This window comes from Phasianus colchicus, chromosome 5 (genome assembly GCF_987193195.1).
Source record: "Phasianus colchicus chromosome 5, bPhaCol1.hap1.1, whole genome shotgun sequence".
Taxonomy (NCBI): Eukaryota; Metazoa; Chordata; class Aves; order Galliformes; family Phasianidae; genus Phasianus; species Phasianus colchicus.
This window is the reverse complement of record NC_143440.1, coordinates 7,856,311-7,879,206: the sequence shown is the minus strand read 5'-3', so window position 1 is coordinate 7,879,206 and position 22,896 is coordinate 7,856,311. Positions and strand designations below refer to the sequence as shown.

Here is a 22,896-nt window from a genome sequence, read left to right as displayed (position 1 = left end):
ATGGGATAGGATGGAATGGAATGGGATGGGAAATGGATGGGGATGAGATGGAGATTAGGTGGGATGGGATGGGAATGGGATGGGAATGGAGATGAGATGGGGATAGGATAGGATGGGGTTGGGATGGGATGGGATGGGATGGGGTGGGGTGGGGTGGGGTGGAATGGGAATGGGATGGGATGGGATGGGATGGGATGGGATGGGATGGGATGGGATGGGATGGGATGGGATGGGATGGGATGGGATGGGATGAGATGGGGATGGGATGGAGATTAGATGATGATGGGGATGGGATGGGGATGGGATGGGATGGGTTGAGATAGGGATGGGATGGAGATTAGATGGGGATGGGGATGGGATGGAGATTAGATGGGGATGGGGATGGGATGGGGATGGGATGGGATGGAGTGGGGATGGGAGTGGGGATTGAATGGGATGGATGGAGTTAGTGATGCTGAGCTGGGCTTCCTCAGTTTCATGAAGGCTCCCAAATCCATTTTCCATCCCACTGCTGGTGGTAGACCACACATCCATGCCCACCCCTTTATCCACAGATGCCGAAGTGATCAGCTGCATCCAATCCATCCTGGTTATCCCGGGGTCCCCCTGTCCCCACTGCTGGTGGCAGAGCTCATCCCTGCAGTGGGGGTGGGTTCTCCCAACCCCTCTCATCCCAAATCAGAGTGCGGCGCAGTGTGATCCCGCAGTGCTCTGAGCTTCTCCCACACCACCGATGCACTATAGGGACACCACGGGTGCACGACATGGTCCCCAAGCTACCTCCATTACCCCTCAGCATACTGCTTCCCACGGGCATGTGGTGCTGCAGTGGGACAGGATGGAACCACCCCCACACCAGCACCCCGGCTTCCTGCATACCGGGGCCGGACGTGCAGCATGCAGCAGCACGGGACCACATCCCGACACTGAGCAGCACCCGATGCAATGGGCAGGAGGTGAGGATGGAGGTGCTGTACCTGCTGCTGTCTGCTCTCTGCGCTGCTGCTGTGCCCAAATCAGGTATGCCATCATCCCCAGCCCTGACGGGATGTCGCCAACACATTGGGTTTGATACATGGTAGGGATGCTCGGCACCAGTGGGATCTGACCCAGCATGAGGTTTCCCATTCTGTGTCCCCTTACTGCCACCAGGGAGGTGAAGCGCTTTGCCGTTGTTCCCCAGGAGCATCCCACCCCACCCCATCCCATCCCACCCTGCTTTTTGCACCAGACCGTTGTTCTGCAAAGAATGCTGCTTCACGTGGAGCATTGCTGAGAGAAAGCAAATGCTTTGCTGCAGGCTGTGCAGAGTGCCCCTGCTTTTCTCCTCCTCCCAAGCTGAGCAGTGAGGTGCTGAGCTCACATCTCTGTTCCCAACAGACCCGGACACCATTTTGCCCCCAGCATATGCATGGTGCCCTAAAATCTCCCCTCAGCACCGATCACCTGAGCACAGGCCTGTCCCAAACCCCACTGCTAAGCCTAGGGGCTTCCCAGAGCAGTCCCCTACACCGGGGGGGGGGGGTCAACGTGTGGCCACATGGGATGAATTTGAGATTTTGGCTTAAGATCAGGCAACCTCTGGTCGCCATTTTGTACCTCTGGTGCCATGCTGGGGACCGGCATCCCACTGCCATCCTACACCTCCCTGTCCCCTCTTTATAGCTCCAGTGAAGGCAACGGGAGTTCCCACTGCGGTGCCAAGCAACATCTCAGCAGAGTCAGGTGAGAATGGGCATCCATCCATGGGGCAGCGGGTGTGGGGACCCCCCTGCCACCCTCATCCCGAGCTGCCTGCAGGTCCCTGGGGCACAGCCACGCTGCGCCTGGCTGGTGGCAGCCACCCCTGTGAGGGCACAGTGCAGGTGCAGCATCATGGCCAATGGATGCCCGTGTGTCGGGGGTCCTGGAGTGCTGCTGCCTCTCAGGAGCTGTGCCACCACCTGCACTGCGGAGATGCTGAGGGTGATGCGGTGATGGCAAGCCTGGACAGTGACAGAGATTTCTCCAAGGGATGTCCAGCTGCGGTGGCCAACTGCAGTGGGTGGGAGCCACAGCTCTGCCAGCTGCAGCTGGCCACCGAGCCCAGCTGCTGTGCAGCAGGGCCGGCAAATGTCACCTGCACAGGTAAGGTCACAGTGGGTGCACGCCGTCCCCGTGTGTCGTGTGCCGTGTGCCAGCACCTCTCCATCTCACCCAGGTGCCCCGGCGCTGCGTCTGGCCGGTGGGCGCAGCCGCTGCGAGGGCCGGGTGGAGCTGCGGCAGGCGGGCAGCTGGGGCACGGTGTGTGACGACGGCTGGGACCTGGCTGATGCCGCCGTGGTGTGCCGGCAGCTGGGCTGCGGCTGGGCACTGCGTGCGCCGCGAGAGGCCGCCTTCGGCCGGGGGCACGGCCCCGTGCTGCTGGACGAGGTGAACTGCAGCGGGCACGAGGAGAAACTGGGGGAATGCCCTGCTGCCCTGCAGCACGACTGCAGCCACAAAGAGGACGCCAGCGTGGTGTGCTCGGGTGGGTGATGTGTGCGCTGGGGGGGGATGCCTGTGGCACCGTCCCCGTGCCGCGGCGCCATCCAAAAGCGGTGCCGCGGCGCCGTCTGGTCCTTGTGTCACGCAAATGGCCGCTCCCCGTGTTGTGGCACCGCCCTGACCGCACGCAGTGCCCCTGCAGAGCATCACGAGTGGCGGCTGTCCGGAGGCAAGGACGGCTGCGCGGGTCGCGTGGAGGTGCATTACCGGGGGACGTGGAGCACCGTGTGCGACAGCACCTGGTACATGCTGGAGGCTTCAGTTCTGTGCCACACGCTGGGCTGCGGGGAGCCACTGCAGCGTCCTTCCTTCCACCACACGCTGCCCACCAAGATGCTTTATGAGTGCCCGGACTGGCAGCCCTCACTGGCGTACTGCCGCTGGATCTACAACAAATCAGCTCCCTGCCACGAGTCCCGTGCTGCCGGTGTCGTCTGCAATGGTACGGCACCCTTTGGCCCCGTGGGGAAAGGTTTGGGCCAGCAGCCCCCCTGGGTCGTGGGGCTGCAGCCTCCCCTCTGCCCTCCTGCAGGCTCCCTGGGCTTGCAGACCCCAACACTGGAGGCGACAGTGATGCCAAATGGTGGTACATCCCCAAGCAGTAAGTGTGCTTTGGGGGGGAACCAAGGGGTGAAGGGATGTAGGTGGGAGAGTGTCATGAACTTTGTCCATTCTCTGCTGCAGCCACAAAGGGCTTGGATGCAGCGGGAGGCCTGTCCCCTCTGCATATGCCTCTCTTCATCCCATGTGTGGTGCTGGCAGTGCTGCTCCTGCTCACACTGGTGGTCTTCACCACTGCCTTGCTGCACTTGAGGAAGAGGAGTGGTGAGGATTCCTGCATAGGGGGCTGCATGGGGCACTGCTCCTGGCCATACTCTCACTGATGCTCTCCACTCTTGCAGCCCTCACCCTGGGGACCCCAGTGCCACTCCTGGTGACCCACAGCAGCCAGGGTCACGACATGCCCTTGGAGACTTGCAACAACTACAGGGAGGTACCCGCAGACCTCCCCAAGGAGCCAGGTGGGTCTAGCAGGTCACTCACTGTTCTGTGAGTCCTCAGCAGCCCCATTAGCTCCATCAACTCCAGCAGCCCACCATCCCCATCAGCCCTACATGCTCCCTGAGTCCACCAGCCCCTCCAGTGCTGCTGGTGACTCCAGCCCCGGCTCTGTTTCTCCCTGCAGACTCCACACCCGCAACCCTTCCCACCACCAAGGGCTCCGACTCCTCTGACTCTGACTACGAACACTATGATTTCAGCAGCAAGCCACCCGTGGCCCTCTCCACCTTCCACAGTGAGACGCCACCCCCCACCCTGGCACCTCCCCACTATATTGGGTTCCCCAATTGACCCTGTTCCTCCCACCCCACAGACTCACAGCGCCGACAGCCAGGTGAGCAGCTTCTGCTGCCCACCCAGGATGGGATGGAGCCATTTCCCACAGAGGGTGCGCCAGCCCCATCCTCCTGTCCCACAGCCGTCTGTCTGCCCATCCAGGGGCGGGTGAATGGTGGCCCTGTGCTTCCCTAGTGACATGCACCCTGTGTCCCTGCAGTGCCAACCATGCAGTGCGCCCACCCATGGGACAGGGTGAGGAGCTCATCCTCTTCCTCTTCTTCCTCCTCCGTGGAGCCCTACTGTAGTGAGAACGCAGCCTCCACAGGTGCCTGGCACTGCCCACAGCCCCCATCATGCAGCACCCAGCAGCACACAGCACCCACCAGTAAGGGGACTGAAACGGTTATGGGGATGGGGACGGCCTTGGGGATGGTGAGAGCACCCAGGGATGGGGATGGCCCTGGGGATGGGGATGGTGTTGATGTGACCTCTTGGGTGGGAAAAGCTCTGGGGACGGCAATGGGGTTGGTGAGACCCCCAAGGATGGGGACAGCCCCAGATTGATGTGGGGACCCCAGGGAGTGGCAGGAGGGCTGAGAGGTGCTCATACATCTCCCGCCCTCCACAGCACCCCCAGCTGTGCCCTGTGTGCCCATCCCAGTGCTCAACACGCCGTGGGTATCACCACCCCCAACAGACCCCGACCATGCTGACAGCTCCAGCACCTCCTCGGGGGAGTGGTATGAGAACGTGCAGGGTGCTGAGACATACGGGGACCCATCCCTAAAGGAACACACACAGGACCCCAGCTTCTCTGAGGGGAGTGACTACGATGACATCCAGGGCTCTGGCTGCTGAGAGTGGGAACAGGCAGCGGGGAGGGGACTCTTATCCATAACACAGCCGTGGGCCATTAAAAGCTTTTAGCCCCATCTGCCTGGCAAGCCCTCATCTCTTTCTGGGTGTACCCAAGGGATGCCATTCCCAACACCCTGCCCCATCCTGAGGGTGCTCTGGCTGCCGTGCTCAGCCTAGCATGGAACCCAGCGGGGTCCTGGGGAAGCTGAGCTCTCATTGCCTCCGGGCTATGAGCCACAGTGGAAAATTTGCCCCCTGTCACATCCTCCAGCTGTTTACCGAGTTGAGCGGCTCTGGCAGCCCAGAACAAAGGGGCCGCACCGCAACAACAGAGGAAGCACTGAAATAGCAACAAAACCCCAGACAAAGGGGAGAGAGAGGAGACGAGAGCAGGGCTGCAAGCGGAGCCTGCGTGGGGCCAAGCTACTCTGTGCACACGATGCTTTCCGCCCAGGTCGTGCACCAAGTACCACATCCCCACAGTTTGGTGGTGAACTGAGTGCCACAGCCCCTGGCTTGGATTTAGGTGAGAAATGGGGTGAACAAGTTGGGTCCCACCAATGGACCGCTACAGCCAGCAGGATCAGCGCTGCCCACCCTGAGCACCTCTTAGAGACCTCCTCTTGAGTCATGGAAAATCTTCAGCCCCGAGAAAGCGTTGAGGCAGGAAACTCCCAGGGAGTGGAGATGTGGGGCCAGAGTGAGGCTGTGGGGTGGGGGACCTCTGTAGGCACAGGGCTGTGGTGTTACCATGTGGAGAGTTTGGTGGCCCTGTGGAGCCGCCATTCATCAGCACTGCCACCAAGTCGATGGCGAGCGGCTTCCTTTGCATGCCTGACCTGGATTTGGGGAAATTAATTAGGGTGCAATCAATCAGTGCCTCCCCAGCACCCATGTGCCTCACAGGGACATGCTGTGTCCCCAGAATGCCTGTAACTGGGAGAAGAGTAGCAGTGTTTCAGGCACGAGACACGTGGAGCTCACCCAGCTTTGGGTACCAGCTCCAGCACTCAGCTCGCCTTCTCCACGCTGCCTGCAGCCCTGCGAGGACTCCAAGGAAAAGGAAGGTCCACGTGGCCCCCAGTGCTGGGCACGTTCACTTCTCCTTGAGCTCCCTCCTTCTGTGGGGTTGGGGGCTGATGGGGATCTCTTGGTGGAGAGGGAATGGGGATGGGATGGATGGGAAGGAGTGGAGATAGGGATGGGATGGGGTTGGAGATGGGATGGGGAGGCAGTGGGTATGGGATGAATATAGATGAGATGTAGGCAGGGATGGGATGTGACGAGATTGGAGATGGGATGGGGATGGGAACAGGAATGGGGACAGGAAGGGGACGAGATGGGGATGGAAATGGAGATGAGGATGGAGTGGGGATTGGATGGAGATAGGGAAGGAGGTAGGATGTCATGGGATTGTAGATGGTTTGGGGATGAGCATGGGGTCAAAAATGAGGTACAGTTCCCCTCTTTCTCTCTGGTTCTGCCCCTGGCGAGGCAGCTGCCATGATGCAACTTCAAATGAGGAAGATGTGACGCAAAAACCACAGAGGGAAGAAAAACAGCCTACTGCTGCCTGCCTGCTCCCCCCCCTCCGGGCCTCCCTTCCCCAGGCTGGGTACAGAGGCGTTGCTGCTCCACACACCTCCCGCTCAGCCACCAGCACCGGGGCGGAGGAGGCAGCACGGCTCCATGGCAGCCCAGATGCCCACCCTGTGCCTTCTGCTCATGGTGGGGATGTGGGGTGAGTACGTGGTGCTTCTCCTGGGGGACACTGCCCACGGTGTGGGGCGCAGGCTGATCCCCTTCTCTTGCAGCTGGCTGCAGGCACAGAGGAGCAGCTCTGGGCCCTGGAGGTGAGTGCGCTTTGGGGCTCCGGCTTTGGGGTTGTGGAACCTGTATGGGTTCCCACATGGGATGCCCAGTGCCAGGCGGGGGATGCTGACCACCAATGCTCACTGTTCCAGAAAAGCCCAGCTTGCGGCTCTCCGGTGGTGGCTGCCGCTGTACTGGGCTGCTGGAGGTGCAAATGGAGTGGAGCAGATGGAGTCCTGTGTGCTGGGATGGTGTGAGCCAGGACAGCGTGTGCCAGCAGCTGGGCTGCGGCCCTCCTACCAGGCTGAGCTTCATGCCTCCCAACCTCGAGGAGCAGCAGGCATGGGCTATGCGGTGCAAGGGGATGGAGAGGTGCCATTGGGTGGCCGCCAACTGCAGCCAGCAAGCCATTGTCGCCTGCAGCGGTGAGCATGGCCTCCCTATGGCCATCTGTGCCCCCAACTGCCCCCACCTGCTGCCTCTCTTCTCATTTCAGAGCCAGAGCCCACCAGAACCGAGCCCCCACCTCTACCTCCCACCACCAGCCCCGAGCCCACCGGTGAGAGCCCCCTGCCCACAGCCACCCTGGGGATGTTCAGCTGGGTGGCAGGATAGAATATGCATAGCGAGGACTTTGTTCCCCACCAGTGTGAACATGGGGGGCTTTGGGGCCGAGGTCCACGTGTGTGATGGCTGCACTGTCTCTGTTCCCTCACTAGGCGCCCCATGGCTGCGGTTGGTGGATGGCAACTTCAGCTGCTCAGGCTTTGTGGAGCTGCACCTGCGGGGCCGATGGGGGGCCGTGGCACTCAGCCCAAACGTTTGGCCAGAGCTGCCCACCCGCATCTGCCGTGCACTTGGCTGCAACAACCCCAGTGGTATCCCCACTGGTGGTCCCATTGGTGGCCCAGTGGGTGGCCCCATGTCTCTGCCACCACAGAGCCGCCTGCCCGTGAGGTGGGAGGCAGTGGTGCCATGCACCAGCCCTGAATTGCTCGATTGCTTCAGCTGGACCAGTCACGGGCACGGGAAAGCATCCACCTTCCTCATCTGCCCAGGTGAGCATGTGACAGGGGCAAAGGATGGGTGGCAGTGGTGCCCCTTGCGCTCACATACAAAGACAAAATTGCGCACGCTTGGTTACTGGAAGATGTACCCAGCGTCCTGCTTGTGCCATGGGATTGCCAAGCCCTTGGCCCTCGCCTCCATCTGCTCAGGCTTTGAAGCTGTCCTGTGGGGCTTAATGAGATGACATATTGCTGATGAGGGTTTTCACAGCTGTGCTTGCCATGGGGACGCGCTGTCTGTGCCATCATGCCACCAGTCCTCTCCCTGCAGGTTCCCAGCCACGTGCCGGGCGCAGGCTGGCAGGCGGCCCCACGCCATGCGAGGGGCACATCGAGGTGTTCCAGAGGGGCCACTGGCACATGCTATGTGATGAGCAGGTACACCGTGTCGAGCGAGGCCGCCAGCTCTGCAGGGAGCTGCGCTGCGGGGACCTCTCCTTCAGCGCCGAGCTGCGGGACTCCCATGCCAGTGGGATCATCTGCAAGGAGCGTTACCTCCACCTCTGTCCCGAGAGCCCCAAGGAGGTCCAGGGCTGCTCTCGCACCCATGTGGTCTGTAAGCAGCTGTGTGCCCACTCCTCGCAGTGCCACTCCCTTGAGGGTGCCACCTGCATGATGATGCCATCTTCCCCCAGGCCAGAAGTCGAAGCCACCTCCTGCTGGCACCGCACCTGGCACAGTGGCTAGCATCTGCCTGGCCCTGCTCCTGCTGGGAGTCCTGCTGCTCATCTGTGGCCCCCCCGCTTACAGGAGGCTGATGAAGAGGAGTAGGTGGCCAGACCCCCAACCTGTCCCCACACCCCCCTCTTTGTGTCAACCACATCCCCCATCTTCCTGAAGTTTTGAGGGTGACATGTGTGCACTCCATGTCGCTTCCCCTGGATGCCACACTGATGCTACCACTCCATCCTCACTGTCCCTATACCAGTGCTACCATTTCATCCCCATTTTCCCTACGCCGTTGCCACCACCCTGTCCCCACTGTCCCCGTGCCGCCTGCGGCACAAGGATTAGGCGCACAAACGAGCGCTCAGCACGAGACGGGATTACCAGGAGGATTACTGGGCATGGCAGATGGGGCCACAGCGCGCTCCTGGGGGAGCACAACCTGACTGCAACCTTTCCCTCCCTCTCTCCATCCCTTCCTCGCAGTCTCCAAGAAGAAGCAGCGGCAGTGGATCGGCCCCACAGGACTGCACCAGAGCGGTGAGCAGGGAGCGGGGTTTTGGCGTGGGGTGTAAGCAGCTCTTGCTTCTTGCCACCACGGCAGTGCAGTGCCGGCTTGGTGGCACCAAGCACTCTTCCCAAGCCACCCTGCCTTGCAGTTTCCTTCCACCGCAACAGCACTGTCACCCCGAGGGTAAGAGTGGAGGAGCAGAGGGTGCAGGGGAGGGACAATGATTATGCTCAGCCCCCCCAGAAGAGCCTGTCGGCGTACCCAGGTGAGGACACTGGGAACGTGGACTCCCTTCCCATGGGGAAGGATGAATGTGGGGCTCTGTAATGCCGGCACCATCTGGTGGCACTGGCTAAGGAGCCATGTGTGGTTCAATCCACAGCCCTGGAAGGCACAGCACGAGCTTCCAGCGCCGTGGATAACTCCTCTGACAGCGACTACGATCTGCACTCTGCCCGCAGGCTGTGAGAGGCAGAGGTAGGGCCGCCCAATGATGGGATCGATTAATTCAGCTGCACAGAGCTGGTGGAACAGATGGATGGATGCCCATATATCCCCATCCCCATGGTGCTGGAGCCCACCCGGCTCACTTGGAGATCTCTCTGCTGGAGCAGAGCCCACTCGCATCCTTTGCTGCACTCATCTCTGACCCCACAATGGCCTCAGGGTGCTGATGTGCCCCAGCCTCTGAGCAACCTTTTGCTTCTTCCTGCTCATTCTCTCACTTCTGGGCCTCCTTCCTGCCTGGGAAAGCACAAGGTGGGGGCTTTCTGAGCTCTGCATGCATCTGAAAGTTTACCAAGGGCTGCTGTGATGCAACCGCGCACCTCGGAGCTGTAAGGAGAGAAATGAAGTTGGTTGCGCGTGCGCAGGACAGCACAAGGGCTGTGCAAAAAGCAAAGTGCGGATGGGCAGCACAGGAAGAACAGAAACATCGAGAAGCAATCCATTTAGTTGGTAATAAAACGGTTATTTCTGGTAACGATGTCTTGTTCTCTACCTTCCGCTACCGCGCCACTTCTCGGATGGCCAACCAAAAGGCACCACCAGCACAAGGGATGAGCAAGAAATGGTGCAGAGGCAGCAATGGGCCCCTTGGGGGAGAAAGAGCTGGAGAGCAGGAAGGATGCGCTAGAAGACAGTACTGCAGGAGGGTAAAAGGTTGTGCTGATAAAATGGAGAGGAAGTCAGTGCGAGGCTGCCAAGATGGCACGGAAAGATCAATAGAGCTCTGTCATTTCTGAAGGTACCACTGCTGGGACTCCATGTACGATTCACCATTTTATTACTGTAATTAACCACCATGCGGGACTGCTTCCATCGACCCCCTAAAGCATTCCTCTTGTTCTAGTCCATTAGTAATCTCCCCTTATAAATAACTTACAGACATAGAAGCGGTATTGGTAGGAAAAAGTGCTGAGCAATGCAAATGCCATTTCTGCGAGCAGCCCTGGCTCCCCATCACCTCGTGTTTCCTGAGAAGGGGAATCCCAAATCCACCCCTGGGCACCACAGGAGCAGCTGAGTGTGCAACATCAACCTGGGCACACCCCCTAGAGCAGCGTGAACCCCTAGTAGTGTAAAAGCACCCACATCCTGTGCCTGGAGCCTTCATGCCTTCAGTGAGAGCCTGTGTGGGATGTGGAGGCTCCTGGGCAGCGTGGAGATGGGTTCTGTCACCTGAAAGAGGCAGCACTGGGATGCGCTTCTGCTTTAGGGCATGCTGGCAGCACCTCTGAGCTACAACACACCTGCGAGCCCAGTTATTCCCACCTCCTATTTCAGGAGGGCCCCTTGCAGACAGCAAACATTTTGTGGCTGAAATACTGTGATTCCCACTGTAGCTTTGGGATATCTATGAAGAAGCTGGGAATTCCTACACGTGTTATAAATGACAGGCAGACCCAGAGGATTGCTCACTTGCACACAGAGCGGTCAGGCTCCCAGCAGGCCTTATCAGTGCACACCCCATGTATAACACACAGCTGGCTGCCTGGGTGCTACAGCAGAGCCTGGATGAACCTGTTGGGAAGCAGCCTCTTCAGCCCACCAGCAACCACTTCACAATGATCCTACAGACATGTGGCTGCTACTGCGTCCTATGCAACGCTCTGGTGTGGAGGGGCTGAAGAGCCACGCTCTGGGCTCACTCCTCTTCCTCAGTCCACAAAGAGGAGGGAGCAGCAGAGGACACTGTCTGGTTTAGTTGCCAGGCCAAGCAGGGCGCGGGGGGTTCCCAGGTGGGGGGTGGTACCCATAGGGTGGCCCTGGTGGATAGGGAGGCTGAGGGGGGATCGGGAAACTGGGGAGGGGAGGCTGTGTGGGGTAGGGACACTGTGGCCTCCCAGCCCCAGGGGGTGCGTAGGGTGGGTAGCCAGGTCTGGATGGCGGAGTGGAGGGAAAGGAGGGGACATGCGGTGGGCCCCTGGATGGAGACCAGGAATAGGCTGGTGCAAATGAGGCGCCTGGGGGAGGCTTGGGGAAGCCTGGTGTGGAGTCAGCAGCCTGCAAGGGTGGGTATGTGGCACCCGGAGGAGGCTGGTAGGGAAGGGCAGGCTGGGTGCTGGGCTGAGAAGCAGCATTGTGTCCTGTGGTGAGTGGGGCACCTGCAAAAGGAGCAGGTGGGAGAGCTCCATGTGCTGTGGGGCCGAGCGGCATGGCTGGGGCCGGGCTGTAGGGCAGTGGAAAGGAAGGAGCTCCTGATGGGACGGGCAGAGGCTGCGGTGGGTCCACGGGTGCACAAGGAGGCTGCTGCTGCTGTGCGTCCCTGACAGGCTCCTGTGGTGCTCGTGACTTCCGCAGCACCTCTTGCAGCTTTTCCACCCTGACCCGGCGCAAGTGAGACAACTTCCTCATCACCAAGAACTGCTCAAGGAAGGTCTCCAGGACCACCTCACCCTCCAGGAACTTCTCAGCCATTTTCTGGAAGAGAAGACAGTACAACATCCCTCAGTGCTGCCTCCCCAAATCCACTTTGGGATTGACGTCTCCCCCAGAGGACCACCGCACCACACAGAAGCAAAGAAAGAATAATCCAATCTTTTTTGGAGCAACAATGTCAAGCTACAAAAAGATAATCCTTGATTTAAGGGATTAGGTTTGGGAGAGTAACTGCAGATCTCTTAGAACTAATCACTTGAACTGCTAATTGTTTCAAACCTTAAGCTCACCTCAGACTCCTCTTCAATTTTTTGGCTTTCCACCTGCAGGAGATCCAGCAACATTTGAGGATGCATTGCAGCTGAAAATTTCTCTGGGGAAAAGAGCAGCAGAGAAATAAACACAGAACAGGGCACACTGTTAGCACACTGACTTGTCTAACACAGTTTGTCACCTATTCCACAGCTTTGCACTGAGACACAAGAAAAACCTAAAGCAGGATGAGCTCACTGTCCTCATTTCTGTGCCCCATGTGCTTTTCCAACAGTGCCTTCCCGCCTTGGAAAATGTTGGTGTAAGGAAAAAGTCTGAAGAGGAAATAGTCTTAACCACTGCCACACCTGATTGGTACTTTAAGGCAGCTTATAAACAGAGGAGAAAGATCTTTTACACAGGCAGAGAGTGACAGAATGAAGGGAGAAGGGTTTAAAACTAAAAAAGAAGAAATTTAGGTTAGCTGTGAGGATGATATTCCTCACTCAGAGGACAGTGAGGCCCTGGCACAGCTTCTCAAGGAAGCTGTGTGTGTCCCATCCTTGCAGATGTCCAAGGCCAGGCTGGATGGGGCCCTGGGCAGCCCGATCTGCTGGGCGACAACCAGCCCACAGCAGGAGTTAGGGCTGGGGGGCTTTGAGGTCCCTTTCAACCCAACCATTGTGTGGTTCTGCAATTATATGAAAGGAAGTGAGACTGAAGTCACTCACCCAGCTTTGCCTTCTGCTCCTTACAGTGTTCAGCGAGGTTTTGCAGCTCCTCATACTTGCTGGAGAGCTCAGAACGCCCTGTCTCCAGAGGGACCTGGAACTTCAGGTTCTGCTCAGCAAGGCTGCGATTGGCAGCGAGTGCCATCTCTCTCTCCAGCTGCAGCTCCTGCACCTGAGGAGCAGAGCCCACGGTCAGCACAGTGTCATGCAGCCAGCCCTCACCTGCCTGCCTCACTGCTTACCTCCCTGGACTCCAGGGCCAAGCGCTCGATCTCCGCAGCATCCTCCTGCAGTGCCTGCAGCTCCTCCACAGTACGGTTCTTCAGGGTGTCCATGCTCAGACAGCCACGGACTCCTAGAACAGGGAAAGGAATTCAGAAAGGCAGTAAGGCTGGAAAAAAACACCACTAAGACCATCCAGCCCAACCCACGCCCACCGGGCCACGTCCCTCAGTGCCACATCTCCGTGGTTCCTGAGCACACCTAGGAACGGTGACTCCACTACGCCCCCCGAGCAGCCTGTGCCTCACCGCTCCTTCCCGAGAAGAAATCTTCCCTCACATCCAGCCTGAACCTTCCCAAAGTCAAGCCAAGCCCACTGCAATCAGGCGATGATCCGATTAAGGACACAGACACAGCTTCAGTTCTTACTCACACAGCACCCGGAAGGCCCGCTTGCTTGCACCAGGCGCTCCTGTCAAGCCTCGCCTCCCTTCGGCCCGCTTCTCCCCAGCTTCGTCCCCGCTCAGGACTCAGCGCGGAGCCCCTCCACCGACGCGACGATGCCCACGACAGCACCGAAAGGCCGCAAACACCGGCGGGCGTAAAGCCCACCGCGCTCCGCCCGGCTTCGGGCCTCCGGACTGCGCCGCCACCGACTTCCGGCGCCTCACCGGAAGTGAGCGCGGCCACCGCGCGCTGGGGGTGTGTGGCGCCCCCTAGCGGCGAGGGGTGCGTGACGCCGCCGCCATCTTGTGGCCTGGACTCAGCGTGGGCTGGGTTTGTGGCTGTAACTGAAGCGGGGCCTGGCTTCTCGCGGCCACAGTGCAGGGGTTCCATGCAGGGAGCTCCTTTGTGTTGTGTGAAGCACCTCACGCTGAGCAGCAGCTGCTGCTCGCAGTGTTCCAAGGGCTGCTGGCTCAGGTGACTCAGAGTGCTGCTGGCTGTGAGCCTGGAGAGCCCTGCAAGAAGTGAAAGAAAAGCAGGTCCTTGTGAATGGCCTGCCTTGCATAAAGCACACCAACGTGAGCAGCGAGGCAAACACACCTGCTGTCCACATTTCATGGATCCGTAGGACCACAGAATTGTTGGGATGGAACGGACCTCTAAGATAACAGAACCACAGAATTATTGGGTTGGGAGGGTCCTTAAGGATCACAGAACCACGGAATGGTTGGGTTGGAAGGGGCCTCTAGGATAACAGAACTACAGAATTATTGGGTTGGGAGGGTCCTTAAGGATCACAGAACCACAGAATGGCTGGGTTGGAAGGGTCCTCTAAGATCACAGAACCACAGAATGGTTGGGTTGGAAGGGGCCTCAAAGCCTCCCCAGCCCCAGTCCCTTGTGGGCTGGTTGCCACCTGATCAGGCTGCCCAGAGCCCCATCCAGCCTGGCTATGAGCACCTCCAGGGATAGGGAATCCACAGCTCCCCCCCCGACAGGGCCTCATCACTTTCTGAGTACAGAATTTCCTCCTCATAACTGACCTGAATGTCTCATCTTTTAGCTCATCTGTGCAGACAGTCATGAGGAAGCGTGGAACGCAAAGGGAACCACAGCAAGGTCATGGCAGTATTTCAGAGGTGCTGCCATCCAAGCACATGGCTCCGGAAAGGCACCTCTGGTTCCTGTGTGCCACGTGAGGCCCCGTTGGCTTCTGTATGACAAACATGAGTCATACAGATCTGGTTCAGTACCCAGTGGTCCAGTCGGTGCATAGCAGGGATGATAACCTCAGCAGAACCCAATGTTATTGCAAGAAAGGGACATGATATTCCAAAGGGAGATTGATATTTTCAAGGAGGATCGATAGTGTGAGGAACAGCCTCCAGGGACGTGGAAGGGCTGGAGCACATCCAGTTCACCATTTGTCAAACTGTAAGGGCTGAGTACGGGATAAGCAATATTTTATGTGAATGATACCATTGAGGGGAGACTTGATGAGTGGATCTGATGTTGTTCACAGCTAATTGGACACTGAAGTCAGAGCTGGCAGTACAAAGCTGGAGCAAAACAACACAAAATCAGTGTGGGGTTAAAAAGTCTTGTGCAGAATTCAGCTCAGCAGCTCTGATTCTGTCTCACATATCACCTTTGGTTTTTTTTCTGGCCACGTTCACTTGTGGTTTTGGTTTAATGTCCCTCTGAGCCTAACAGTCACTCAGCTTTCTCAGCACCACGTCACAGATGTGGTTCACAAGGGAGCTGCAGCCTAGCCAGCTCCCTTCCTGTACCTGCTCTCATGTAACCCAAGGGCTTCACAAACCATGTGGTTCAGCCACAGACCGATACTGCAGGTGGCCTCGGTCACTGGCTGGGTCTCCCACAGCAGATGGGAAGAGCTGGCCTCACCATCCAGAGGTCCTGCCCAGTAAGGAGCCAACATCTCTTTGTTTACTGATATTAATCAAACCTTTCTACATCAAGTTCTAGGAATTTGACACCTCAGGAGCATTAAACCAGACTCCTGTCCACTCAGTCTGCCCTAACAGAAGGGTCAGGAAAGATGGAACAGGGAGAGGAAGACAAGTTTGCTTCCTTGATCTGCTGTTACCGGGATAAACTATATCTCAGGAAAGTGATTTTTTCAGGCAGAGGCTTTTGAGCTGGCACAAGTAGAGCTCTAGGAATGGATATCTTTTCCTCAACAGAGCAAGGATAGTTCTGCCTAGCACCAGGTCTGTTTGACAGGGCTTTTCTGGAGCTTCATCAGCAAAGTTCCTCACCACATGATTTGGTCCTTGGGATGAGCCATATGGTAGTTCAGGCAGTGTTGGTGCCCAATCTTGTACCATTTCCATTCAGACTTTTTGTGCACCTGGCCACCAGGGATGGTCTGGTGCAACTGATTCCCACCTTGTCTTTGTTGTTGCTGACAAAGCCACACAGGGATCCAGACAGAGCTATTTGCCACTCAAATCCTAGTCACTTAACCTTCTTGTGTGTCCAAAAGTAAGGCATCTTTTACCCTGGTTTCCCATGATGACACCTTAGGATGTGCAGATTTCTTGATTGTGTCTTTCCTGGCTTGAATACAGTAGCTGCCAAAAGGCATATCCAGAGCAGCCACATCTCCCTGACATTGCCTAGTTCTTGGTCTTGGACTGTGAAGTGAGGTCCCCATGCTCCATTTCCTCCTTGTCTCCACAGTTCATTAAAAAGACCAGAAACACTCTGTCCTCCCCCTTCATAGCCTGCTTCCCATCGGGAGAAGATTATGAAATCATTAGCCCTTGGAAATAAATAGTTTTCTGAAAACTTCCTTTAGGCCTCTCAGTGGAAAAAACCTGCATTTCTTATCAGGCACATGCAGAAGCTTGACGTATGAGCAAACAGGCAGCAGCCCCAGGGCCTCACCCCCCTGTACTGGCCACCAGTCTGGTCCTGCTCCTTGCCAATGAGTTGCCTTCAGGCTCTGAGCCCTTCTTCGACCTTCACCTGCCCCTGGGGGACATTGTGGATGTGAGTGTGGCTGTTGATGTCTGCAGGCCTGTTCATTTGGGAGAAGTCTCAGCAGCAGCCCTTAGAAAGAGGAAAATCTGCTTCTGGCCAATCTCAGAGCTGCTCAACTCCTGGAGCCACCTGCCTGCCCTTGTTGATCATAGAAAAATATGATGGCTGAGTTGGAAGAGACCTTAAAGCCCTCCCAGCCCTATTCCCTGCCATGGGCTGGTTGCCCCTCACCAGATCAAGATGCCCAGGACCCCATCCAGCCTGGTGTTGTGCACCTCCAGGAATGGGGCATCCACAGTTTCCACGGGCATTCTGTGCCAGGGCCTCACCACTCTCTGATGACCAAGGTGGCTCAGGGGGTCCTCCCATGGGTTCGCTCCTGGTTCATCTTGTTTACAGGTGCTGTCAGAGGGCCTGTCTCATGATGAGCAACTCTACCCTCGGCAGGGGGGTTGAAACTGGATGAGCTTTAAGGTCCCATCCAACTAACCATTTTGTGTCTCTATGATTTAGGGCATTGAGAAGTGGCCTTCTTACCCGGAGGCACATCTATCAGAACACACATGCGGAATGTATATTTTTTTTGATACAGGAAAACCTGCTCACAGAACTACTTTTCATCTTTGAGCCCACTTATTGCTGCTCTGGAGCTTTTCTTGCTAAAATAGGTGACCATGAAAGTGGCCAAGTAACAGAATACCATAGTTTCACAACACCAGTCCTGATCACGAGTGTGAAAAAGCCTCATTGGGCCAAAATGTGAAAATGGACTATTTGCCCAAAACTTCTTTTCCCAGCAGGAAGGCTGCCATGTGGGCATGCTGTTGTCCCCTGCCTAGTGGACATCGGGCATTTCAGCCATTCTGCCCTTATCATCACCTGCTAGACCTAGACCCTACTAGGCTGCTCTCCCTTCCTCTCCCTGGTGAAGTTAGCATCCATCTTCCCGTCTCTCCTTGCAAGATGTGGGGCTGAGGCTGGTGCTCAGTGCTGCAGACTCTCTCTGTTTCCCTCCAGTGCTCTGTGCACAGGACAAGGTGACCGTGCTGGCTCAAGCGCATGGCACCACAATGCCCGAACTGGAGCTGAGCACCTCTGATGCAACCAAATGTGGGTGACCTTTGTGTTGTCCTGGCCAGCAGCATCCCCATTGGGTCCCACTTTCATCCCCTAATTGGTCCCAGTCTCATCCTCCATGTCCACAATCAGACCAACATCTACCAGGGCTTCCCCATGGCACTGTAGGATGCTGGGATGTGTTTCTCCCAAAGCCTGAGCCTTCCCTAAGCATCCCATGCCCCAGTGGAGGAGATGGCAAGCCATCACCTTGACATTCCCGTGGTGTCCTCTGCGGACATTGCGATAACTCCCACCTGGCCGTTTGCCTTTCTTATCGGGGCTGCTGGCCAAACAACCATGGGGCTGTATATAAGGAGCTCAACTGGGGCACTCAGCACATTCGGCACTTCACTTGGTATCGGCAACTTGCCACAAAGAACCACGATGAAGCTGCTCCTGCTCCTCAGCTTGGTGGCCCTGGCCCAATGCGGCATCCACAGGTGAGCAGTGTGGTGGTGGGTATGTGATGGGGCTCATCAGAGACAGGGGACAGCTCACAGTGCCCAGCCATAGCCACAGCCAAGGCACAGGATGGGTGTCCCCAAAACTTCCATGCCCTGATCCCCATCCCTGCCCTGACCCTGATCTCTCCCACACCTCAGGATCCCGCTGCAGAAGGGGAAGTCCCTGCGGAAGCAGCTGAAGGAGCATGGCTTGCTGGAGGATTTCCTGAAGAAGCATCCCTACAACCCAGCCTCCAAATACAACCCTGTCCTTACTGCCACTGAATCCTATGAGCCCATGACGAACTACATGGATGTGAGCAGGGGGCAGCCACAACCCAAGGGCTACCAGCCCCTTACCAACTCTCTCATCACCTTCCTATCCTTATCCCTAACCTCCTTCCACAGGCTTCGTACTATGGCACCATCTCCATCGGCACCCCGCAGCAGGACTTCACTGTCATCTTCGACACTGGCTCCTCCAACCTGTGGGTGCCCTCTGTGTATTGCAAAAGCTTGGCCTGCAGTGAGTATCCCTGTCCTTGAGGGCTGGTGGATGGTGTCCCCTTTTGCTACGTGTTGTCACCTTGCCTTCGGTGCCCAAGGGTGAGATGGGCTGTGACCATCCCTCTCTCATACCTGCAGGCAACCACAAACTCTTCAACCCCTCCAAGTCCTCCACCTACGTGAGCACCAACGAAACCGTCTACATCGCCTACGGCACCGGCAGCATGAGTGGCATCCTGGGCTATGACACTGTGGCCGTAAGGCAGCAGCGATCCAGCTGCTTGTGTCATGGGACATGGGGACATGGGGATGCCACATGCCCCAACCCAACCATCCTGCTCTCCCCATCTCTCCTACCAGGTCTCGAGCATCGATGTCAAAAATCAGATCTTTGGGCTGTCTGAGACTGAGCCTGGCTCGTTCTTCTACTACTGCAACTTCGATGGCATTCTGGGCCTGGCCTTCCCCAGCATCTCCTCCTCTGGGGCCACCCCTGTCTTCGACAACATGATGAGCCAGCACCTGGTGGCCCAGGACCTCTTCTCTGTCTACCTGAGCAAGTAGGTCCCACAGAGAAAGTTCTCTCCTTGAGGCTCCCTTGGAGGCTTCAGCATCACGTCCCCTCAGTGCTGTGGGGATCCTGGGCCATGGGACCACTGTACCTAATGGCTGCTCTCCTACAGGGATGGGGAATCAGGCAGCTTTGTCCTCTTTGGTGGCATCGACCCAAATTACACCACCAAAGGCATCTACTGGGTCCCACTCTCTGCTGAAACCTACTGGCAGATCACCATGGACAGGTATTGTTGACAGTGATGGGACAGGGTGAGGGTGGTGACATCCCATATCTCACCTCTGGGCTCCATGCAGGGTCACCGTTGGCGACAAGTACGTCGCCTGCTTCTTCACCTGCCAGGCCATCGTGGATACTGGCACCTCACTGCTAGTCATGCCCCAGGGTGCCTACAATCGTGTCATCCGTGACCTGGGTGTCAGCTCTGATGGCGAGGTGAGGCGGGAGGTCCTGGGGACCCACAGGACTCAGGATCCTCCCTAAAGGCCAAGGTCCTGCCACGGGACACATGGTTCCAGAAGGGCCACTGACCCCATCTTCCCAACAGATCAGCTGCGATGACATCAGCAAACTGCCTGATATCACCTTCCATATCAACGGCCATGCCTTCACCCTGCCACCCAGTGCCTACGTGCTGAACGTGAGCACCCCATGGGGGTGGTGATGGGGATAGGGATGGGGATGGGATGGAGATGGATGGGGATGGGAATGGAGATGGATGGGGATGGGAATGGGGATGGGCATGGGGATGGGGATGGGGATGGGGATGGAAATGGGGATGGAAATGGGATGGAGATGAAAATGAGGATGGAGATGGGATGGAAATGGAGGTAGGGGTGGGGATGGACTCTTCTGGGTGTCCTGGGCAGTTGGTGATGGTCTCCATCCTTGCCCACAGGAGGACGGGTCCTGCAGCCTTGGCATCGAAAACATGGGCACCCCCACTGAGTTGGGTGAGCAATGGATCCTCGGTGATGTCTTCATCCGCGAGTACTATGTGATCTTCGACAGGGGCAACAACAAGGTGGGGCTCTCCCCCCTGTCCTGAGCCCTTTCAGCCCCTGGCTGGGCCAGACCCCACTTTTTCTTTCAGTCCCCCACTGCTGCTGTCACTGAGAACAATAAAGCCTTGGAAATGCATTCATGTGTTGAGTTTCTCTGGGAAGGGTCAGGTTAGGTTGCAGCATCTCCATGGTACTGATGATGTCAGGCTGAGCTCCTCCTGCTGGTGGGGCCCTTTGTTTCCCTCCACCATGATGCTTGCTGGCCACAAGTATCCAAGGTCTGGGACAAAACCATCGCCATGCTGGCACGGCTTACCTAAGCTGTGTTTGTTCCTGGCACATGGCTTCGCTGGCTTCTGTTGGCAGCACCAGCACTGAGCCCCTGGCAGCTCCCAGTCGGCTCATCCCCAGCCTCCAGCAAGCCACACATATCTCCTGTGCACAGAAGAGACAATCAGAAGATTCATCCCAGGGATGGGATTCATTTAAGGGTGGTGCTGTTGATGCTGCTTGCTGCCACCTGCATGCCACTGCATCCCCCAGCTCCCTGTGGTTCACCCAGCTGTGCAAACACCCCACATCTCCAAGCAAGGCAGCAGGCAGCCTGTAAGTGCCAGAAGGGCAGTGGCATGACAGCAGGAAGCTGATAGGTGCCAGGGGCCCAGTGCCAAGGTGGCCAGTAAGTGTCCCCAAGTGGGATGAAAGTGCTGGCTTATCGGGGTGCCGGCATGCCTCATCTGGGAGTGCCTCTGTGTGCTGTGATTTAAGGGCAGGCACCCCACAGTGCAGTACTGCATCCCTGTGCCATGAGGTGGCTGTGGCTGATGGGGCTGGCAGTAGCCACCCACGCCATGATGACAAAGTAGGGAACACTGGTGGTCATGGTGGGATCCAAGACCTGTGGTTGTCGCCGTGCTCAACTGCAGTCCCTCTCACAGGGTCATCTTGCAGCAGAGGAAGACAAAGCAGAGAGTGCTGAAGGACAGCGGGGTGCTGGGGGAGCTCCTGCTGCAGCAAGCCCTCTCCCCAGCAGTCAAACATCGCCGCACCACCACCACGGAGCTCTTGGAAAACTACATGGATGTGAGTGTGAGGGGCTTGGCAGGATCCCCAGTGACTGGGGGATTCTGTGGGGTTGGGCAGGGGGCAGTGGAAGCCTCCAACACGCCCTGCGTTGGCAGCTGAGCTACGTGGGCACCATCTCCATCGGCACGCCAGCACAGCAGTTCTCTGTCATCTTTGACACCGGCTCAGCCAACCTGTGGGTGCCCTCCGTGTACTGTTCCAGCCCGGCTTGTGGTGAGTATCGCTGAGCATCGGGACGCTAGGGGGGGTTGCAGCCCCCCTGCCCTGCTCAGCTCTCTCCACTCCCTCCCTTCTCCTGCGGCAGCCAACCACCAACGCTTCGACCCGGCTCGTTCCTCCACCTACCGCAGCACAACCACCAGTGTGGCCACCTGGTACGGTACTGGCAGCATGGTTGGCGTGCTGGCCTACGACACCGTCACGGTGAGCATCCAGGGGGCACAGGGTCGGGGGAGATGTGGTGCACCTTAAGCCTCCCTGCTTTCCCCGTCAGGTTGGGAGCATCCAGGTGCAGAACCAGATGGTTGGGCTGAGCCAGTGGGAGCCTGGCTCCTTCCTCGTCCACGTGCCCTTTGATGGCTTCCTGGGGCTGGGCTTCCCCAAAATTGCCTCCTCCGGTGCTACTCCGCTGTTTGACAACATGATGAGCCAAGGCCTGGTGGCTCAGGACCTCTTCTCCATCTACCTCACCCCGTAAGTACCAGCAGCACGTAGGCAAACTCCGACACACTTGGGGCTAAAGCATTACCGATGGTGAAAGCTTCACGTTGGGGTGACCCTAAGGCATGCACAGCTCCCACCTGGGAGCAGAATTCTGCTCCAGAAGGGCACTGGCACCCCCTGGGCACCCCACTTCTGCCTTCCTTCACAGTGATGAGCGGAATGGCAGCTTTGTGCTCTTTGGTGGCATCGACAGTTCCCACTTCACTGGGAACCTGAGCTGGATCCCGCTGACTGCCCAAGCCTACTGGCAAATCAAGGTGGACAGGTAGTGCTGGGACGTGGCATGGGTAGGGGGACTTGTCACCAGGATGACAGCCTGCCTAAGGGACGTGCCTTGCCTCCAGAATCACCATGCATGGCCTCCCCATCGCTTGCATCCATGGCTGCCAGGCCATCCTGGACAGCGGCACCTCGATGCTGGCAGGTCCTGGTCTCAGCGTGCGCCACATCCACCATAAGATGGGAGCCATACGCAGCCCCAGTGGTCTGGTAAACACATGGGGATGAAGGCAGGGACAGGACAGTGGTGGCTTCCTACGGGGGCTGAAGCCAGGCTGTCCTTCCCTGGCAGCACACAGTGAGATGCAGCTCCATTCTGCCCGACATCGTCTTTGTCATCGGTGGCACGCCATTCCCGCTGCCAGCCCAGTCCTACATCCTCCAGGTGAGCCCCAAGCCCCAGCACACCGTACCCACGGGCTGTCCACCACTCACCACATCCCCCATCCCCTCCAGATGGAGGATGGCTCCTGCATAAGTGGCTTTGAAGCATATGCCCTGCCCGTGACCACCGATGAGCTCTGGATCCTTGGCAACATCTTCCTGCGTCGCTACTACAGCGTCTTCGACAGAGCCAACAGCATGGTGGGGCTGGCGCCGGCCGCCTGAGGCACACCACAGTCACAGAATCGCAGAACCATGAAGGTTGGAAAAGACCTTTAAGACCATCCAGTTGAATTGTTGACCCATCCCCACCATGCCCACTGACCGCGTCCCTCAGTGCCACATCTCCGTGGTTCTCAAACGCCTCCAGGGATGGTGACTCCACCACCCCCTGTGCCAATGCAGCACCACTCTTTGATAGGAATTTTTTTCCTAATATCCAGCCTGATTCTCCGCTG

The 22,896-nt window shown here is 57.7% G+C and overlaps 5 protein-coding genes across 12 annotated transcripts; 4 read left to right on the top strand and 1 right to left on the bottom strand.

Annotated features, from left to right (window-relative positions):
- The first annotated feature begins 749 nt into the window (after window positions 1-749).
- On the top strand, window positions 750-5,062 carry CD6 (CD6 molecule). Of its 3 annotated transcripts, none has more exons than XM_090140338.1 (12): window positions 750-1,020; window positions 1,666-1,725; window positions 1,801-2,127; window positions 2,201-2,509; window positions 2,669-2,968; window positions 3,059-3,127; window positions 3,211-3,351; window positions 3,429-3,548; window positions 3,713-3,823; window positions 3,902-3,922; window positions 4,085-4,252; window positions 4,496-5,062. In XM_090140338.1, the coding sequence occupies exons 1-12, from the start codon at window positions 765-767 to the stop codon at window positions 4,723-4,725; spliced, it is 2,112 nt and encodes a 703-aa protein (XP_089996464.1). In that variant the 5' UTR covers window positions 750-764; the 3' UTR covers window positions 4,726-5,062. The 3 variants fall into 3 exon arrangements, with proteins under 3 accessions (XP_089996464.1, XP_089996463.1, XP_031469748.2); XM_090140337.1 differs by having other exon boundaries at window positions 3,902-3,976; XM_031613888.2 differs by having other exon boundaries at window positions 943-1,020; window positions 1,929-2,127; window positions 3,902-3,976.
- Window positions 5,063-5,191: 129 nt separating this feature from the next.
- On the top strand, window positions 5,192-9,763 carry CD5 (CD5 molecule). Of its 4 annotated transcripts, none has more exons than XM_031613890.2 (10): window positions 5,192-6,466; window positions 6,540-6,578; window positions 6,690-6,962; window positions 7,040-7,096; window positions 7,257-7,595; window positions 7,876-8,160; window positions 8,240-8,371; window positions 8,757-8,810; window positions 8,930-9,046; window positions 9,164-9,763. In XM_031613890.2, exons 1-10 carry the CDS (start codon window positions 6,415-6,417, stop codon window positions 9,247-9,249), a joined length of 1,434 nt encoding a protein of 477 aa, XP_031469750.1. In that variant the 5' UTR covers window positions 5,192-6,414; the 3' UTR covers window positions 9,250-9,763. The 4 variants fall into 4 exon arrangements, 3 of the variants coding, with proteins under 3 accessions (XP_031469750.1, XP_031469751.1, XP_031469749.1); XM_031613891.2 differs by having other exon boundaries at window positions 7,034-7,096; window positions 7,983-8,156; XM_031613889.2 differs by having other exon boundaries at window positions 7,034-7,096.
- A 103-nt stretch (window positions 9,764-9,866) lies between these two features.
- On the bottom strand, window positions 9,867-13,532 carry VPS37C (VPS37C subunit of ESCRT-I). 2 transcript variants are annotated; one of them, XM_031613893.2, is made up of 5 exons: window positions 13,300-13,532; window positions 12,887-12,999; window positions 12,645-12,816; window positions 11,952-12,034; window positions 9,867-11,703 (listed from the first exon to the last, which is right to left on the bottom strand). In XM_031613893.2, exons 2-5 carry the CDS (start codon window positions 12,977-12,979, stop codon window positions 10,984-10,986), a joined length of 1,068 nt encoding a protein of 355 aa, XP_031469753.2. In that variant the 5' UTR covers window positions 12,980-12,999; window positions 13,300-13,532; the 3' UTR covers window positions 9,867-10,983. The 2 variants fall into 2 exon arrangements, with proteins under 2 accessions (XP_031469753.2, XP_089996465.1); XM_090140339.1 differs by lacking the exon at window positions 13,300-13,532 and adding an exon at window positions 13,175-13,293.
- Window positions 13,533-13,580: 48 nt separating this feature from the next.
- Window positions 13,581-20,088, top strand: LOC116242881 (pepsin A). Its single transcript, XM_031613900.2, has 9 exons — window positions 13,581-17,878; window positions 18,041-18,197; window positions 18,290-18,407; window positions 18,527-18,645; window positions 18,749-18,948; window positions 19,072-19,188; window positions 19,259-19,397; window positions 19,510-19,602; window positions 19,861-20,088. Exons 1-9 carry the CDS (start codon window positions 17,631-17,633, stop codon window positions 20,008-20,010), a joined length of 1,341 nt encoding a protein of 446 aa, XP_031469760.1. The 5' UTR covers window positions 13,581-17,630; the 3' UTR covers window positions 20,011-20,088.
- Window positions 20,089-21,028: 940 nt separating this feature from the next.
- On the top strand, window positions 21,029-22,885 carry LOC116242962 (pepsin A-like). 2 transcript variants are annotated; one of them, XM_090142024.1, is made up of 8 exons: window positions 21,029-21,049; window positions 21,148-21,265; window positions 21,357-21,475; window positions 21,546-21,745; window positions 21,924-22,040; window positions 22,120-22,259; window positions 22,354-22,439; window positions 22,511-22,885. In XM_090142024.1, the coding sequence occupies exons 1-8, from the start codon at window positions 21,044-21,046 to the stop codon at window positions 22,661-22,663; spliced, it is 939 nt and encodes a 312-aa protein (XP_089998150.1). In that variant the 5' UTR covers window positions 21,029-21,043; the 3' UTR covers window positions 22,664-22,885. The 2 variants fall into 2 exon arrangements, with proteins under 2 accessions (XP_089998150.1, XP_031469865.2); XM_031614005.2 differs by having other exon boundaries at window positions 22,120-22,264; window positions 22,347-22,439.
- The last annotated feature ends 11 nt before the right edge of the window (window positions 22,886-22,896 follow it).

Bases quoted from the DNA above. Each gene is read 5' to 3' on its own strand.
- CD6 (XM_090140337.1), top strand. From the start codon at position 765: ATGGTCCCCAAGCTACCTCCATTACCCCTCAGCATACTGCTTCCCACG. The intron at 3,549-3,712 runs GTGGGTCTAGCA...TTCTCCCTGCAG, and splicing joins AGACCTCCCCAAGGAGCCAG to ACTCCACACCCGCAACCCTT. The intron at 3,824-3,901 runs GTGAGACGCCAC...CCCACCCCACAG, and splicing joins GGCCCTCTCCACCTTCCACA to ACTCACAGCGCCGACAGCCA.
- CD5 (XM_031613889.2), top strand. From the start codon at position 6,415: ATGGCAGCCCAGATGCCCACCCTGTGCCTTCTGCTCATGGTGGGGATG. The intron at 6,579-6,689 runs GTGAGTGCGCTT...TCACTGTTCCAG, and splicing joins AGCAGCTCTGGGCCCTGGAG to AAAAGCCCAGCTTGCGGCTC. The intron at 8,161-8,239 runs GTAAGCAGCTGT...ATCTTCCCCCAG, and splicing joins CTCTCGCACCCATGTGGTCT to GCCAGAAGTCGAAGCCACCT.
- VPS37C (XM_031613893.2), bottom strand. From the start codon at position 12,979: ATGGACACCCTGAAGAACCGTACTGTGGAGGAGCTGCAGGCACTGCAG. The intron at 12,817-12,886 runs GTAAGCAGTGAG...TCTGCTCCTCAG, and splicing joins TGGCCCTGGAGTCCAGGGAG to GTGCAGGAGCTGCAGCTGGA. The intron at 12,035-12,644 runs GTGAGTGACTTC...TCTTTTCCCCAG, and splicing joins GGAGCAGAAGGCAAAGCTGG to AGAAATTTTCAGCTGCAATG.
- LOC116242881 (XM_031613900.2), top strand. From the start codon at position 17,631: ATGGCAAGCCATCACCTTGACATTCCCGTGGTGTCCTCTGCGGACATT. The intron at 17,879-18,040 runs GTGAGCAGTGTG...CCCACACCTCAG, and splicing joins GCCCAATGCGGCATCCACAG to GATCCCGCTGCAGAAGGGGA. The intron at 19,603-19,860 runs GTGAGCACCCCA...CCTTGCCCACAG, and splicing joins CCAGTGCCTACGTGCTGAAC to GAGGACGGGTCCTGCAGCCT.
- LOC116242962 (XM_031614005.2), top strand. The intron at 21,746-21,923 runs GTAAGTACCAGC...CTTCCTTCACAG, and splicing joins TTCTCCATCTACCTCACCCC to TGATGAGCGGAATGGCAGCT. The intron at 22,041-22,119 runs GTAGTGCTGGGA...CCTTGCCTCCAG, and splicing joins TGGCAAATCAAGGTGGACAG to AATCACCATGCATGGCCTCC.